The sequence below is a fragment of the Capsicum annuum genome, chromosome 6, assembly GCF_002878395.1.
Source record: "Capsicum annuum cultivar UCD-10X-F1 chromosome 6, UCD10Xv1.1, whole genome shotgun sequence".
In the NCBI taxonomy this organism is placed as follows: Eukaryota; Viridiplantae; Streptophyta; class Magnoliopsida; order Solanales; family Solanaceae; genus Capsicum; species Capsicum annuum.
Window position 1 is genome coordinate 190,692,203 of NC_061116.1, and position 18,273 is coordinate 190,710,475.

General features: G+C 34.1%; 1 protein-coding gene across 2 annotated transcripts; it reads right to left on the minus strand.

Moving 5' to 3' along the window:
• Positions 1 to 546: 546 nt before the first annotated feature.
• LOC107872817 (secoisolariciresinol dehydrogenase) lies at positions 547 to 17,853 on the minus strand. 2 transcript variants are annotated; one of them, XM_016719431.2, is made up of 3 exons: positions 17,618 to 17,853; positions 1,561 to 1,901; positions 547 to 1,084 (listed from the first exon to the last, which is right to left on the minus strand). In XM_016719431.2, exons 1-3 carry the CDS (start codon positions 17,638 to 17,640, stop codon positions 657 to 659), a joined length of 792 nt encoding a protein of 263 aa, XP_016574917.1. In that variant the 5' UTR covers positions 17,641 to 17,853; the 3' UTR covers positions 547 to 656. The 2 variants fall into 2 exon arrangements, with proteins under 2 accessions (XP_016574917.1, XP_016574918.1); XM_016719432.2 differs by having other exon boundaries at positions 547 to 1,057; positions 17,618 to 17,811.
• Positions 17,854 to 18,273: the final 420 nt, after the last annotated feature.

An 18,273-nucleotide genomic window follows, 5' to 3' on the forward strand; every position in this document is an offset into this window, starting at 1 on the left:
CAATCAAACACAATCTAAAATTTTAAAATAAAAGGTATTTATCATCCTAACAAGTCTTTTCTTGGATAATTATTACAAATGAGTGCATCCTTGCCGCGGTTAATATTTGTTTATATCAACAAACCACACATTAAACAATAATGGCAACAAAAGAAAATCAGAAATTCACATAATTTGGACAAAAGATATTTCTTCATTCTAGTCCATTAGAGGGACCACACATACAATGATAGAGGAAAAAGAAAAAATAATATCTTCTCGGATCTTGATTTTTGCTTCAATAGTTTATTGAGAAGTCACTATCACACGACACTCAACACTAATATGACTGAAGAAACAGAAAAAATAAATGCATAATTGATAAATGTATCGTTTAATTTAGCTTCACTTGATACTTATATCTCTTTGTTCAATTTTTATATTTAAATATCTACTTGCACACACTTCAAGTTGGAGAACATATATGTCAGGGACCAAGTTAAGTGCCATATCGCTCATGTATTATGTCTAAAATAAATGAATATGACTTCTAATTTTTACTGAAAAGAAGTAAACATGACTTTTATTGAGGTGAACCAAACCACATCAGAAAGTAACAAAAATATCCGATATAGATCATTTTGTTATTTTCTCTTACATTAGTTAGGTAAAATTAATTACTTGAACATTGATAAACCTATATTCTCAACAGTGAATCCTCCATCAACAATAAAATCTTGGCCATTCACATACTTGGACTCATCACTTGCTAGGAAAACAGCAGTTTCAGCAACATCATTGGGAGTAAGTGTAGCACCATTTAAGGTAGAATAAATATTTGAACCTTTTTTACCCATCTCTTTTAAGGTTACTAAAGCCGCTTCCGTAAGAACAGCGTATGGCGACACACAATTCACACGAATGCCATAACGTCCTAAATCAATTGCAGTATTCCGAGTGAGTCCTAACACGCCATGTTTTGAACTCGTGTAGGCATGAGGACAAACACCACCTACTGATGCAGCAACACTAGTAGTCGAAATTATGCTACCTTGTCCCCGGGGGATCATGACTTTGGCTGCTTGTTTAATCCCCAGAAATGTACCTGACAAGAAAATTTATGTATTAAATCTTTAAAATATTTATAACTGAAGAATTTTCTCGTGATATCTAATTAAGTGTTTTCAATCTTTAATTATATGTGTGTTATGAACCTATTGTCCCTCGTTGAAAAAATAGAGAAATGATAAGGGGATTATAAGCCAAATGAGTTCTACTAGTCTTTTGGGTTGGGCTCTCCCGTTTGGTTTATAACAGTGTGCTTTTGATCTTTTCAATATATAGCGAATCTTTATAAATTCAATGAATTATTATATGTTAAACCATTCAATGGCCCATATATTATAATTCAACTTGTAATAATATAGTTCTGAAAAACTAATAAATACATAGGCTATAGCATATTTCTCGTGTAAATAAATAGCTATCGTAAGCACAACCATTTCACTTTATCAAATATGCAGTAACAATAAAAATCAGAATTTATCCGTAACACGAGTAGAAAAAACAGGTATTCCATACCTACGAGGTTAATGCCAATGACTTTCTCAAATTCAGATTTTTCATTATCAAGAATGTTGAATTTTATTTCTCCAGTAATACCAGCATTGTTGTACATGATGTCGAGCTTTCCATACTTGGATACTGCAACGTTCACCACATTTTCTAGGTCTTCTTCTTTTGTAACGTCACAGTGAACAAAGGTGGTTGATGATGCATCCAAATTATCACAAACTTTTTGAGCTAAGTCATCTTGAATGTCTGCAATCACCAATTTAGCTCCATGTCTCGAGAAAAGTCTTGCAGCAGCTTCACCAATGCCACTAGCAGCACCAGTTATGATTGCAACTTTACCTTCTAACCTAAGTTTATAATAATCACCAACATTATTTTGATATTTCATTTTGTTTTTATGTTTTGTGTACCATTAGGTTAATCACAAGAAAAGATAATTTTGCTTGACATTAATCTTATATAGTAACTTGAAAAATATAATAACAATACGCTATATGCAGTTCAGTTCCCCAACGTCCTCATTTTCTAGTAAACCAAAGTTATATGCATGCATTAACATGATAAAGACATAATTGCCCCCTAAAATCTTTTTTCATTATATTTATGGAGCTTATTTTTATAGACAAGTACTTTTTAAGAAAGTATGCAATACATGTTATTTTTAATAAATCAAACCAATTTCACTATTCAGGAGTAAGAAAAAACTAATGGGATCTACACTAGATAAAAAATATAAATATAACTAATGCTAGTATTCCTAATATACTATATTTTACGTTCTTTCTTACACACCAAACAAAACGACCCCTTATACTTCTCACACCATTGGAAAGTATGTAATAGGAGTAAATTTGGCCTCTTATAACCCAACGAATCCTTTGTATACTTTATATTGTATTTCCTCTTCCCATTATTTTTTATGATAGTCAAAAATTACCAAATTGTACGGGTTTCCACATCAAAATGATATAGTATAAATTAATGTCATAGTATTTATGTAGCACGCTAGACAAAAGTTCTATTTTAAACTCTTTTTTTATATAAAATAAATAAAATAAAAAAATAGGTAGGAGAAATGAGAAGAGAATTATACGTAGAAAATTGAATTTTTATCAATAAAGCGAAAGTTTACCTAATCAACCAATTGAATTACTATTTTTCCCGATTACTCATCATAAAATTGGATCAAAACTTAAAACCACTTACGATGGGAGAGTAAAAATATTTACACAATAAATACAATTTAATAATGAAAAAAGAATCGAATTTACCTCTCTACTTTGAAAAATTGGTTAAATATATTCTTTGTCATAATTTGAGGTCTAATTTAACCTTGTTATCATACTTTGAGGCTAAATTTACCCTTTTACTTTGAAAAATTGGCTAAATATACCCTTTGTCATATATTAGGGCTAAATTTATCTTTGATGTTATATTTTGGGGCCAAATTTATCCTTGTTAAAAAAAAAGGAAAAATTATAGAAACTAGAATCCTTAAGACTATAATTACAATAAATAGCAACACTTCTTCAAAATTGCAACTTATAGTAAAAGTAGCAATATTTTACCCACTTCATAGTAATAGAAGAATATGTATTTTTCAGTTGTGCATATGTATTTATGAGTAATAAATATATATTTGTATATGTATTTATATAACAACATTTTACTTAAATACAAATACAATTTGCTATTTTTCGTAATTATGAAACTGTTGCTATAAAAGTTATAATTAAAGCTACGGAGTTGCTATTTCTGAAAATTTTCCAAAAAAAAATTTCATGTAATCTTCCTTTAACAGAAAAGCCCAAAGCAACGTTAAATTACTCATTTTTTAAATAAAACATACCCTAATCTAACCCGCTTGATCCAACCCATAAAAAATACACAAATAAATATACCCATTCCTTAGTTTTGTTGGTCGAATTTTTTCAATGAACAAATATATTTCCCTATCAACGCACAACACTCGCATGTTGTTTACAAATGAAAGAAAAAAGCAAAATGAAATGAGATAACTCATAAATATGGAACTAGACAAAATGTTTATTATAAACTCTGCTCCTATTTCAATTATATTCAAATTTTAAAATTTGATATGCAAATATATGTGCATCTAAATTCTAGAATCAGTGAATAAGCTTTCTTAACAAATGACACGATGAAAAAATTTGTGTAGATCTAAATTGTATATATAAGAATGAAGAGATGTCACGACTAACACATAAGAAGACATTTTAACTCAATCATCCATAGAAATATTTTGTGGACCTTATTTATTGTATTTGGCTGCTAATTGTCAATTTTCATGAGCTCTATACTGATGCAAATTCATGAACTGAGGAGGGTTATATTTATTTGTGTCTACACGATTCAGATCAATGAACTGAGGAGGGTTATATTTGTTTGTGTTTGCACTGATGCAGATTCAATTTTCATGAGCTATGCACTAATAAATATTCAGTGGCTTAACATCGTTGAAAAAATTTGATCAACAGAGCTGAGGACGGTATATTTATATGTGTCTTTTTTATGGCTCGAGCCGTATCTGGCGAGTTAAATTAGAGAGTGTGTTTTATTTTTAAAAAGATGCATTTAACATTGATTTGGACTTTTCTGTTAAAGGAAGGATTCTTGTGAAAAATTTCTTAACAACGATGGTAAATTTGACCATAAAGTATGACATCGAGGGTACATTTAGCCCCAACATATATCGAAGAATATATTTAACCAATTTTTCAAAATAAAAAGATAAATTTAATCTCAAAGTATAATAACAAGGCTAAATTTAATCCAAAATATAATAATGGATGTATTTAATCAAAATTTTAAAATAAAATGATAAATTTGATTTTTTCTCTTTAATAAATTATAACAGGTTGTCACCCTATTTTCTATTAGACTTGCTATTTAAAGTTTTAGTATCAGTCGACCTAACCTAATGATACAGAAAAAAGGTAGATATACCCCCTCTATCTTCATTTATTTGTCAATTTTATCTTCAGTTATATTATTCCGCTATTTGTACCCGTTCTTTTATTAAGATTCCGTTTGATCATGAAAATCATAATTTTTTAGAGTTAAAGTTGGAGTTGTGTTTCGTCATGAATATAAATTAAAGATGTTTTTAAAATTTTGTGAGAGAAGTATTTGAAATTGTATTTAAAATTTTCATGACCAAAGTATCTTATTTTCACTTTTTCGCTAAAGTAAAATAATTTTTTTTTTTAAAAAATAATTTTCATCACCAAACGACTACTAAACTTAATAAATAAATCCGTCATTTGAAGATTTCCCCCAAATCAACTTCAATTACCCATTTACGAAAAAAATCAAATATACTCTTTACTTTTGTTACTACAATTTATCACCTTTTTTCTAGCTTTGGCCCTTTAGCCTGGATAATTTGTCATTTTCACAAGCTTAAATCTTGTAGTAAATGGTCAGGCTTAGCCTCTCTTTTACAAACTCCCTTTCACAAGTGACTAAAAAATTGTCTCTATTTGAGTATGTTTTATTTTTTTTATTTTAAAAAAGAAATCTCTAATGCATAAAGCTTATACAACAATCGGCATATACAATTATTAGAGTATACAATAATGCCAAAAGTGGAAACTGAAAAAATCAGATAGAGAGAAAGGGAAAGGAGATAAGAATATCTTTGAGAAATGGTGCCTACTTTTGTGATAAAACAATGGAGTGTTTCTAAAGAGGAAGGAGATGAAGAAAGTTTGAAAAGTGTTTCGCTTTTAATTTGGAAAGGGTTTATTTAGTTTAGTGAGTTGGATTGAGTTAAATGAGGAATATTTATAAAATTTAATGATGATACTGTGGGCGCTAAAATTTTATTAAATTTAAATTCATATGAAATTCGGATTATATTAAATTCAAAATATATTAGTCTCAAATAAATATTGCGGACTAATATAATTGGATTAATTATTTAAGTTGAAACATATATGGATTTAAATAGAGTTCAATATTTATTGGGTTAGTCCATTAATTTGGGCTACAAATGATGAACCCACTTTATTAAGCCTAAGATATTGTCATATCCTAGAGGCCCAAATAAGCGTCACGTGTCAAATGACATGGCATGCCAAGCCAAGGGAAGGATCCAATAGGATCATGCCACATGTCAAAATGATGCAGCAGACCCGTGAAATCAAAGCCCATAAAAGGCGCCACGTCACTCAAATTTGATTGGTCAAAGAAAGTCTATCTTCATCATGACTCTTCTCCTTTCCACAACTATAAATAAAGATCTCATAATTCAGAAAAGGACCCCTCAGAACTCTAACAAGAAGCAAGAGAAAGCTCATGGATCAAACGCCGCAATTTCTCTACAAAACTCAAGCATTCAAATCAAGACTCAAGATCAAGACCGCAATATTCAAGAACAAGCTCAATATCCCTTGAATTCAAGCACAAGTCAAGATCAAGTTCGTCAAATCAACAAATTAAGTTCAAATTCAAGATCAAGCTTTAATCCATTGAATTTATATTTGAAAAGGAGAATCGGAGGATTCATAGAGATTGTAACACTCATATATTGAAATCAATAAATTGATTATTGCAAAATATTTTTCTTGTCTCGAATTATTCATTTTTCAGTCACGAGAATTTTATTTTTCAACAAATTCTGACACACCCAGTGGGAGAATCTCTACCTCTCATCTCAACTTTTCTAACTGCAAAGTTCAACAACATTGAAATGACTTTCAAGAAGGTCAACTCTCAATCAATTGCTTCCAAGACTGCTGATCAAAGTTCTCTGCTGAAGTAGAAAGCATCCTTGGTGTTACTTTCGGAAGCTTAGGAGCTGTCACGAGGAGCAAGGCAGGCTTGCTAGAACAACAAACACATCCAGTGTCGTCTGCGCTAACTCCAGTTTTTGGATCTTTAACCCAAAAGGAACGAAGTCCTATGCAAGTGATTTAAAAGTAGAAAGCAGTGTGACAAAATCGCTTAAGAAGACTCTAGCTCTACTTGAGCATTCCGGTTCTAAACACTCTGGCGCAAAAAGCGAAGATCGTTCAAGCAACTCATCATCTCTGACTACACCACATAAGTTGAGTACTTCAAAGATCAACTTGTGCGATAATCCATGCTACTCTCCAACATCTCCAGTGATTATGCAAGCAATGGTGACTGATGCCTCATCTATGGAGGAGCAACTTGTAAATCTGACAAAGGCAATTGAGAGCCTGACCAAATATATTCAGAATCAAGATGCTCGGATTGATAAGATAGTGGATAGGGTGGAAGGCCTAATAGATGGAAAATCTAGCCATGCACCAAAAAAACTCCAACGGATCACTTGACAGGACATCCAATGAACCAAACACCACCGACTAAAGAGGTACAAGTTTCTTCTGAAGGGATGATCCCGATTGAGCAATTGAAGGAATTCATTGAAGGGACCCTTAAAGAAAAGTATGATATTGTCACCAAGTTTTCCCTTGCGTATGTCAAGCCCTACACTGCGAGAATAGAAAGCCTCAAAATGTCTGTCGGCTATCAACCCCCCAAATTTCAATAATTTGAGGGCAAAGGGAACCCAAAACAGCATGTCGCACACTTTGTTGAGACATGTAACAATGCTGGAACTTACAGTGACTATCTTGTCAAATAGTTTGTTCATTCCCTAAAGGGAAACGCCTTTGATTGGTACACAAACCTTGAGCCCAATTCCATCGATATCTGGGAACAATTGGAGCACGAGTTCTTAAATCGCTTTTATAGCACAAGGTGTACAGTAAGCATGGTAGAGCTCACAAATACTCGGCAAAAAAAGGATGAACTAGTCATTGACTTTATCAATCGATAGAGAAATGCTAGCCTAAATTGCAAAGATAGGCTCAGCGAAGCTTCTGCAATAGAGATGTGCGTCCAAGGAATACACTAGGAGCTTCTCTACATCTTGCAAGGCATTAAGCCTAAATCCTTTGAAGAGCTAGCTACTCGTGCTCACGATATGGAGTTAAGCATGTTTTCTGCTGGAAAAGGGATAAGATAAGTAGAAACCCAAAAGATGGAGCAAGTGTGTCCCTAAAAATGGCAACAAGGAGTCCATGAATGTTGATGTGTCTCCTGTAAAAGTCACCACAAAGGTGAGCAAGAAGCAAAGTGTGAAGGCAACTTCTGGAGCACGTTCTAATTAGAAAACTTTAAAGGAGATGCAAGAAAAGGAATATCCCTTCCTTGATTCTGATGTTGCTGAGATTTTTGATGAACTCCTTGAGTATAAGCTCATTGAACTCCCAGAGATGAAGCCTCCCAACAAAACTGGAAGGACCAATGACCCTAATTATTGCAAATATCATAGGCTCGTAAGTCATCCTCTGGAAAAATGCTTTGTCTTTAAAGATAAAGTCATGTAACTGGCAAAAGAGAAGAAGATCTTCGACGATGAGATGACCAGTTCTTATCAAATCTCTATCACTTTTGGCTCGCTCGACCCAGTCCAAATATATGTCGAAGATCATAATAAGAGGATATTAGAGCCTAACAAGTCTTCAGTTGATGAAGGCGATGATGAAGGTTGGACTCTGGTGATCAGGCGCAGACACAAGAAGATGAGTCTACGAAAGGAGCCGTTTGAGCAGCCAACCAGAAAGAGAATGGTGAAGAAACCAAAGAAACAGAAGTTGGCTGAACTTCCAAAAAGAATGAGCGTAATAGAGCTTCACCTTCAAAAACCACGGTGTCTAGTAACGTTGGAGGAATTCTTACCAAGTTGGTTTCGTGCGAAGATTGCTCGAGTCAACCTTGAGGCTTCTTGTTTTAATACTGCCAAAGAGGGGGTAAAGGGCAAGAATCTACCCATGAAGTTCCTTCATCTTCCGAAAAGCTTGTTGAAACTCTTGGCGAAGAGGCACATAAATGTGTTACGAAAATCATATTTACAAATGATGATCTTCTGCTTGGAGGAGCCCTACAGAATTGTCCTTTGTACATGGTAGGTCAAGTGCTAGGAAAAAAGATAATAGAATCTTGATTGATGAAGGATCTAGAATCAACATCATGCCTATCCGCACGATGAAGAAACTTGGCATCGCTACTAACGAACTAGACGAAAGTCGTATAATGATCCAAAGCTTCAACCAAGAGGGCCAGAGGGCCATGGGATCTATCAAGTTGGGGATTCGTACGGTTGATTTTCAATCAAACGCATTGATGCATAGGGGTGGGCATTCGGTTGGTTCGGTCTGATTGTTTAATATCAGTTCAATTTATCATTTTTTGGATTGACAAAAATGACACCCGTAACCAAATCGAAATAAATTTGATTTGGTTCAATTTTTACAAATTCGGTTCGGTTATTTTGGATTTTTATTTCGGTTTGAAATATTAAAGTAGTTAGCCTCTCTTTTTCATATCTAAGCATTTAAAATTGATGAATTTTTTGAGAAAAATTATTTTTTTCAAATTTGTTTTTCATTCCTAAATAGAAATAACTATAAAGAACTCAATATGGATTAAATGAAATGAAATAATCATAAGCTTAACATAATACATAACGTCATTAATCATTACATATAATATAACCTTGCATAAATTGTCTACAAAACAACACAAAACTCACAAAAATAGTCCATGAAACAATATATTTTTTGCATAAATAGTCCATAAAATAGTCCAAAGTCACCAAAATAGTCCATAAAATATTTAAGTCACTAAAACAATCCATAAACAGTCTGCGGCGTATGCGAATTTGCTGTTAAATGTTAATTGTGAGTGTGAATTACTAAATATTATATATATATATATATAAATATATATATATATATTTATATATATATAATAAAATATATATATTATTTATTTATTTATAAAATTTCTGTTTTTCGGTTTAACCGAATTAAAAAAAAAAAAAAACCAAAAATAAAATTGAAAAATCAAAATTTTAAAATTACAAACCGAATCTGATCCGAAAAACCAAAAAACCAAAATCAAAATTAAATTTTAATTTAGTTTTTTGGTTTAAACCAAAATATGCCTACCCCTATTGATGTATGTGATCGATGCCAAAACTTCATACAATTTATTACTTGGTAGGCCTTGGGTACACGGGAACAAAATTATTTCGTACTCTTACTATCAATGCTTGAAGTACCTCGAAGGTGAAGTGGAAAGAAATATAGTTGTTGATGACAAGCCATTCACTGAAGCTGAGTCACATTTTGCCGATGCAAAATTCAATTTAAAAAATTATGTTGTGAATGAGAAAAGGGTTTAAGATGTCACCAAGACCAAGTGTGAAGATCTTGCATCTAAGAAGGTCGCGGTGACTGTTGAAAAAGTCACCACCAGGAAGCCCCTCTTCACTTTGAATAAAGAAACACATACAAAAAAGAAAGCAATTCTTATTCATCGCTACGTGCCAAAGGCTAAGAAAGAGAAATATCACCTACCTGATGCCTAAGATAATATTCTAAAGGGGCTAACTTTACCTATCAGGAAGATTGACGCAATAAATCTATCCATAAAGCTACTTAGAGAGTTTGTGGCTCAAAATTCGCCACAAGATATGACACTCCCTACGAAGCATACAAAAGAGGGCTTTGATCCAAATGCATACAAGTTATTTGTAAAGGCTAGATATAATCCTAATGAGCCATCAAGGTTGGGTACACTTCCGGCAGAAGGTACAAAAAGGCAAGCACGTGAAGGCCTAGGATATACACAGCCACTTCCAATTTGCATCTCCATAAGAAGGGTGGTTAGTAAATACATCACTGTAGAAGAGGAGTCTACTGCATCCAACAAAAGGCCTTCTGTCTTTGACTGACTTAGAGAATCAACCGCAAAAACTTCTATGTTCAAGAGGTTGGGTCTCTAAATAAGAAGAGAAGTAACAAGCATTAGAGAAGTCATCAAAGTACGACGATGCACTCATCGCCTAAGATCCAGAAGGATTTCCTAAGTTTGATTCCTTATAGAATAAAGCGGCAGACAAAACTGGTGGTTTCATGCAATAAGGTGTTAAAAGAAAAGGCTCATACTGTGGTTTATACCAAGGAATGTGAGGAAGATGAAGAAAGTGTTGGCTCCTCATATCATGTTACAACCCAAAATGAGAATGATGTCTCATCCCATATGAAGGTTAATGGAAGATACTTTTTGGTGCTACCACATATCCATCAATGACGATAATCCTCAAAAGGAAGAAGATGGCAGAGAGACTCTGTCATAACTTGAAGAAGGAGTAAAGGCCACAATAGATCCCTTGAAGGAAGTTAATCTTGGAACCGATGAAGACCCAAGACCAACTTACTTGAATGTGTTTCTAGAAATGATGGAGGAAATCGTTTATATGGACATACTCAAAGAATATATGGATGTCTTCATGTGGAGCTATAAGGAAATGTCTGGCTTAGATCCAAAAGTAGTAGTCCATCAGTTGGCGATCAAGAATGGTGCTCGTTCTGTTAAGCAAGCCCAAAGGCGATTTAGGCCAAAGTTGGTTTATTTTCGAAAAGTTTCTTGGTTCATTGTGCGACACCGAGGAATTAAAATTAATCAATCCAAGGTCGATACAATTTTGAAGATGCCCGAGCCTCAAAACATTTATGAGTTAAACAGCCTTCAAGGAAGGCTAGCATATTTAGGGAGGTTCGTCTCAAACCTGGCTGGAAAGTGTCAACCATTTAGTCGTCTTATAAAGAAGGACACTCTTTTCAAATAGGAACAAACTTGTAGCAATGCCTTTGAGAGTATCAAATCATACTTAATGAAGCCACCAGTTCTTGCGGCACCCATACCTGGGAAACTATTAATACTCTACATCGCGACACAAGAGAGGTTAGCTGGAGCACTACTGGCTCAAGAAAATTAGGAAAGCAAAGAGAACTCTCTTTACTAGCTGAACAGAATGATAACGCCAAATAAGCTAAAGTATTCTCCAATTAAAAAGTTGTGTTTGGCATTGGCCTTTTCAATTCAAAAGATGAATCACTACTTTCAGGCTGATGTTGTTCGTCTTGTGTCTAGGGCAAATCTTATCAAGTTTGTAATGTCAAAACCAGTCCTTAGTAACCGACTTGCAAGATGGTACCTTTAATTTCAACAGTTCGAGATCGTGTACATTCCCCAAAAGGCTGTAAAGGGACAAACATTGGCTGACTTTTCATCAGACCACCAAATACCTGATGATTGGGAACTTTCTGATGAACTTCCTGATGAAGATGCAATGGTTATTGAAGATAGACCCTCATGGAAGATGTACTTTGATGGTGTCGCACATTGAGATGGAGCTGGTGCTAGTATGGTGTTCGTCACTTTACAAGAAGAGGTCATCCCATACTCTTTTAGCCTAACAAACCATTGCTCTAATAATGTTGCTGAATATCAAGCATTAATACTTGGACTTGAGATGGCTGTTGACATAAAATAACTGCAGTTACAAGTCTTTGGTGACTCCCAATTGGTGATCAAACAATTTTTGGAAAGCTATGAAGTCAGAAAGCCTGAGCTACGGCCATATCATGATTATGCACAGAAGTTGATGGGGTGGCTTAGAGAAATAACCCTCCAACATATGCTAAGGAGAGAAAATAAGAAAGTTAATGCCCTAGATGTTTTGGCCTCAACCCTGACTCTTCCAAATCAGATGCAAGTTACTATCCGCCAAGAATGGGTAGTACCTCCATCAAATGAGGATAAAGAAAATAAAGTTGAATACCTCGTTGTCGTTTCTGAGGCTACAAAAGAAGATTGGAGATAATCTATCATTGATTACTTATGTTATGGGATACTTCCAGAGGATCCAAGAAGAATGACTGGCATTCGTCGTCATGCACCTCGCTTCCTTTACTACAAAGATACACTGTACAAAATATCATTTGAAGGAGTACTCTTGCGGTATTTGGGAGAGGAAGAAGAAATTCAAGCTTTGGAAGAAGCACACTTAAGAGTTTGTGGATCACATCAGTCTGGACCGAAGCTCCATTTTTATATTAAAATGATGGGATACTATTGGCCGACGATGGTAAAAGATTGCTTGAACTATGCTAGAAGATGCAAAGCTTGTCAATTCCATGCAAATTTCATTCATCAACCTCCTGAAGTACTACACTCAGATGTAGCATCTTGGTCATTCAATGTTTGGGGAATAGATGTTGTTGGTCAACTACCAAAATCTTCTGGTGGACACTTATACATCGTGGCCGCAACAGATTACTTCTCAAAATGGGCCAAAGTTATTGCTCTCAAAGAAGTAAAGAAGGAGAATGTTGCAAATTTCATCCGAGTGAATATTATCTATTGCTTTGGAATCCCTCAATATATAATAACCGACAATGGCAAGCCGTTTGATAACAAGATGATGAATAAGATTTGTGATCTCTTCAACTTTAAGTAACGCAAGTCTTCTATGTACCATGCTGCCGCCAATGGTTTAGCCGAAGCGTTTAATAAGACTTTATGCAATCTATTGAAAAAAGTCATTTCCAAGTCCAAGTGAGACTGGAATGAATAAATGGAAGAATCTTTATGGGCATATAGAACAACTTACCGCACACCAACACAAGCAACCCCATATTCGCTTGCTTTTAGAGTTGAAACCGTCCAGTCACTTGAGCGTCAAATACCTTCGTTGAGACTGACTATTCAAGAAGAGCATACTGATGAAGAAAATGCTAAATTGTGTCTTACAGAATTATAAGCTCTTGATGAGAAGAGATTAGAGGCTCAACAAAATCTTGAATGTTACCAAACCCATCTATCTCTTTCTTTCAGCAAAAGAGTTCGTTTGAGGTGCTTCCAAGTTGTTGATCAAGTCCTTGCAGTAAGAAGGCCCATTATTACTTTTCGTAAGTCTGGGGAGAAATTTACTCCAGAGTGGGATAGACCATATGTTGTACAAGAGGCATATTCAAATGGTGCTTACAATCTTGTTGATACAGATGGAGTGAAAATCGGCCCAATCAATGCCAAGTTCTTAAAGAAGTACTATCCTTGAAGGAAGATGACACTCCTTAAGGCACGAGTGTAAACTTCATGTACACTCCTTAAGGCACGAGTATAAACTGCATGTACACTCCTTAAGGCACGAGTATAAACTGCATATACACTCCTTAAGTCATGAGTATAAACTGCATGTACACTCTTTAAGGCACGAATATAAACTGCGTGTACACTCCTTAAGGAACGAGTATAAACTATATGTTCACTCTTGGTCCGCAAGAGTATAAACTGTGTACGGCTTGAAAAAAATATTCGCTAGGTTGAAAACCTCGAAAGAGGCGGCCTAGGCAAAAATTATGACGCAAAAAAAAAAACACTCACCCAGAACTACGTTGTGACTTAACCCTCTTCATTGAGGTACGCAGGAGCTTGGAATCTCATTCCGAGTTCAGTTGCATGAGTGTAAAAAAAAAAAGTTCCTATAGTATCCGTCATACGAACGCCAAGTATGAAACTATTCTAATTAAATTTTGGACTTGCTCTAAATATTTGTAACTCAATGGGGGGCAACCCGTCAAAAATAAAAATAGTTCCTTCAATGGGATTTGGAATGTTAAAGTTCTCTAAGCCTACGACTAAAAGGATCTCAAAATTTTCATGCCTTAAGGTGGACAAGATTTGTCCCTTTTCACCTTAAGCTGGCCTCTAACGGGTTTATCCTTAAAGGATATCGAAATTTTTATGCCTTAAGGTAGACAAGATTTGTTCCTTTGCACCTTAAGCTGGCCTCTAACGGGTTTATCCTTAAAGAATATCGAAATTCCATGCCTTAAGGTGGACAAGATTTGTCTCTTTGCACCTTAACTCTAACGAGTTTATCCTTACAAGATATCAAAATTTTCATGCCTTAAGGTGGACAAGATTTGTCCCTTTACACCTTAAGCTAGCCTCTCACAGGTTTATCCTTAAAAGGATATCGAAATTTCCATGCCTTAAGGTGGACAAGATTTGTACCTTTGCACCTTAATTTGACCATTGAAAAGGGCTCATACTTAAAGAAGACCATTGCATAAGTGCATTAGTAAAAGGGTCCATACTTAAGGAAGACCATTGCATAAGTGCATCAATAAAAGGGCCCATACTTAAAAAGGACCATTGCATAAGTGCAACAATGAAAAGGCCTGTACTTTAAGAAGACCATTGCATAAGTGCATTAATTTCAGAGGCCATACTTAAAAAATACCATTGCATAAGTGCATTAATGTAAGAGGCCATACTTAAAGAATACCATTGCATAAGTGCATCGATAAAAGGTCCTCTACTTAAAGAAAACCATTCCATCTTCAAGCAAAATCTTTTGGTCTTAAGATAATAGAGGCGAAGTTAAACTCTCGCACCTTAAGCCGGTGTCCACCTTCTTAAAGCAAAAACTTTCGATCTTAAGGTGATGGAGGAGAAATTAAACTCTCGCACCTTAAGCCGGTGCCTACCGTCTTCAAGCAAAATCTTTTGGTCTTAAGGTGATGGAGGCAAAGTTAAACTCTCGCACCTTAAGCCGGTGTCCACCGTCTTCAAGCAAAATCTTTCGGTCATAAGGTGATGGAGGCAAAGTTAAACTCTCACACCTTAAGCCAGTGTCCACCGTCTTCAAGCAAATTCTTTCGGTCTTAAGGTGACGGAGGCAAAGTTATAATCTCACACCTTAAGCCGGCCAATTGTTGTATATTGCTATCTGTTTTAATTCTTCAAAACAAAAAAAAAAGAATGAAGGAAACAAGAAATGAAGTAAAAACACAAATAGAAAGGATATTACTTGTCAGAGCGTTGCGATCTTAAAAGTTGTATATCACCAACTTGGATTGAGACAAGAAGCCTTGATAAGAATAAAGCAATCAAAACGCTCTTTGGTTATATATGCGATGTAAATTATTTGGTCCCACATCAAGAAATAAATTATTTGATGAGGTGATGTAAATCTGAAATCCTTTATCGGACAACATATAAGATTGACTTCAAAGAAAACCATCCAAAACAATCCAAGAAGTTTTAAAATCCAAATTTTGATATGTTATATATACATGTTTCCGGCATCTATAGAATCAAGTGGATCATAATTTTGATACTGTTACATTGAGATATAAATGTTTTGGTGACGTCGCGTAAATCTGAAATTGTTGATGCATCAAAACTCAATGCTGGTTTTGGAATAATACCTAAAATAATCTCGAAAGTATTAAATTATGAATTCTAGATATAAGTAGATCTTTGTATCTAGTTTTACAAGAATCAATCTGCTTTCAATTTTATTGTTCCTACTTCAAGATATGAAAGTTTTAGTAAAAATGCGCAGATATAAAATTTTCAGGATGATAAAATTCAGGGCTAACTTCAAAAAATTATCAAGAATTTTATTGAAGGAATTTTAAGTTGAATTTTGGATATGTTATAGATATCGAAGGCTAGTTTCTGGAATATCAAACGGTTCATGATTTCGATATTCCTACAATAAGATATGAATTTTCTACCACTAAGATGTTATGTTGAAAAAAAATGACGAAAATACAAGAAAAGTAGGAGAGAAAGAAATTATCTCAATATTATTCATGGCTTGAAAATTCAAAATTGATATTGAAAAAGTGGGGAACCTACATCCTTTTATAGAGTTGTAGGATGGATGTTTCTTTCTCCAATTGGAAGAACTTCCATCTCCAATATAAATTGGAGGTTGTTTCTTTCTTTCATATAAATTCAAATTGGGGGTTATTTTTTTTTTTTCCATATAAATTCAAATTGAGAGTTGTTTTCTTCTCCAATATAAATTCAAATTGGAAGAGTTTTCATCTTCAATACAAATTTAAATTGAAGATTGTTTTCTTCTTCCGTACAAATTCAAACTGGGGATTGTTTCCTTCTCCAATATAAATTCAAAGTGAAAAATTTTTATTCCTAGTTAAGTAAGGTGGTAAAAAGTTTTCCAAAATCTATTTTAAATGGGATATCATGTCTCACAAACGGGTCATACGTATAGATTCATGAAAAAAAATAGGAGATTTTTTTTAGAGGCAATATTAATATGTAAATTGCATAGGTTCAGCTTTATGAAAATCTTTGAAGCACGAAGAAAACATGTTTAAATAAATCATACTTCAAGTTTAGTCTCAAAAGGATTAAATGTCTCGACAAGTCTTGAAGTAGGGGCCATTTGTGGGTGCTAAAATTTTATTAAATTTAAATCCGTACGAAATTCAAATTATATTAAATTCAAAATATATTATCCCAAATAAATATTGCGGATTAATATAATTAGATTAATTTTTTAAATCCAAACATATATGGATTTAAATAGAGTTCAATCTTTATTGGGCTAGTCCATTAGTTTGAACTACAAATGACGAGTCCACTTTACTAAACCCAAGATATTGTCATATCCTAGAGGCCCAAATAAGCGTCACGTGTTAAATGACATGGCATATCAAGTCAAGTGAAGGATCCAATAGGATCATGCCACATGTCAAAATGATGCAGCAGACCCATGAAATCAAAGCCTATAAAAGGCGTCACATCACTCAAATTTGATTGGTCAAAAAAAAGTTCATCTTCATCATGACTATTCCCCTTTCCACAACTATAAATAGGGATCTCATTATTCAGAAAAGGACCCCCGGAACTCTAACAAGAAGCAAGAAAAAGCTCATGGATCAAACGCCACAATTTCTCTACAAAGCTCAAGCATTCAAATCAAGTTCATCAAGACCGCAATATTCAAGAACAAGCTCAAAACCCCTTGAATTCAAGCACAAGTTAAGATCAAATCCCTGAAATCAACAAATCAAGTTCAAATTCAAGATCAAGCTTTCAGCCCTTGAAATTTATATTTGAAAAGGCGAATCAGAGGATTCATAGAGATTGTAACACTCACATATTGAAATCAATAAATTGATTGTTGCAATACATTTTTCCTTGTCTCGAATTATTCATTTTTCGATCTCAAAAATTTTATTGTCCAACAAATACGAAAATAATTACTTAATTGAATAGTATAAAAGATAATAAACCTGATCAAGAACTGCGCAGGAATTTACGTTTAAGGCAAGTTGAAAGAACAAAGCCACTTAATCGTAAAACATTATATATCAAGAAATTAATGTCGTACCTTCTTGCAAAATGTGCAGCCATTGGAAATAAAAAGTTAGCCCTCAAAGCCAGAGAAAAGCAAAATTATTGCGTAGACACTTGGAGAAATATCAACGTGATTCGACAAATTATGAGAAAGGATTTTCTTTCTGCTCTTTAATATAAGGGATAGGACAGAAGGATTATTAGCCACAAAATTGAGTATATGTTTTTTATTGGCGAAATATATATACCCACATTATCTTTGCCTCTGACATTTCAAATAGACATTTTCGCTTTAAACATCTCAAATAGCGTATGGATCTGTTATTTTGACACTTTTTACATAATTTACAAAAATATATGATATGCGTGTATTACAATTAAAGAAGATTTTTGCAGATTATGCAAAAGGTGCCAAAATGACACATCCGATCGCTGGTTGAGGTGCATAAAGTGAACAACATACATTTAAGGTGCGAAAGTAAAAGAAGGTGTCAAATTGAGGGACCTCGTGATGTATTCTGACATTTTTATATTAACCACCGAGAGGTACTCACTGTCGTCTTTATAAGATATTTTTTCTTGTTTTTTCATTCGGTGTTTAGTAATCGTATTGAAGTTTCGATTAATTTGATTCATACATTGCAAGACCCGTTCTAAAAGTGATGTCCGCAACAAAATATTTTTCATATT

What these genes read in the sequence shown, in the direction of transcription:
- LOC107872817 (XM_016719431.2), bottom strand. Translation starts at nt 17,640, where the DNA reads ATGGCTGCACATTTTGCAAGAAG. An exon ending in GCTGCACATTTTGCAAGAAG is followed by an intron (nt 1,902 to 17,617) that starts GTACGACATTAA and finishes TTATAAACTTAG; the next exon opens with GTTAGAAGGTAAAGTTGCAA. An exon ending in CATTGGCATTAACCTCGTAG is followed by an intron (nt 1,085 to 1,560) that starts GTATGGAATACC and finishes TTTTCTTGTCAG; the next exon opens with GTACATTTCTGGGGATTAAA.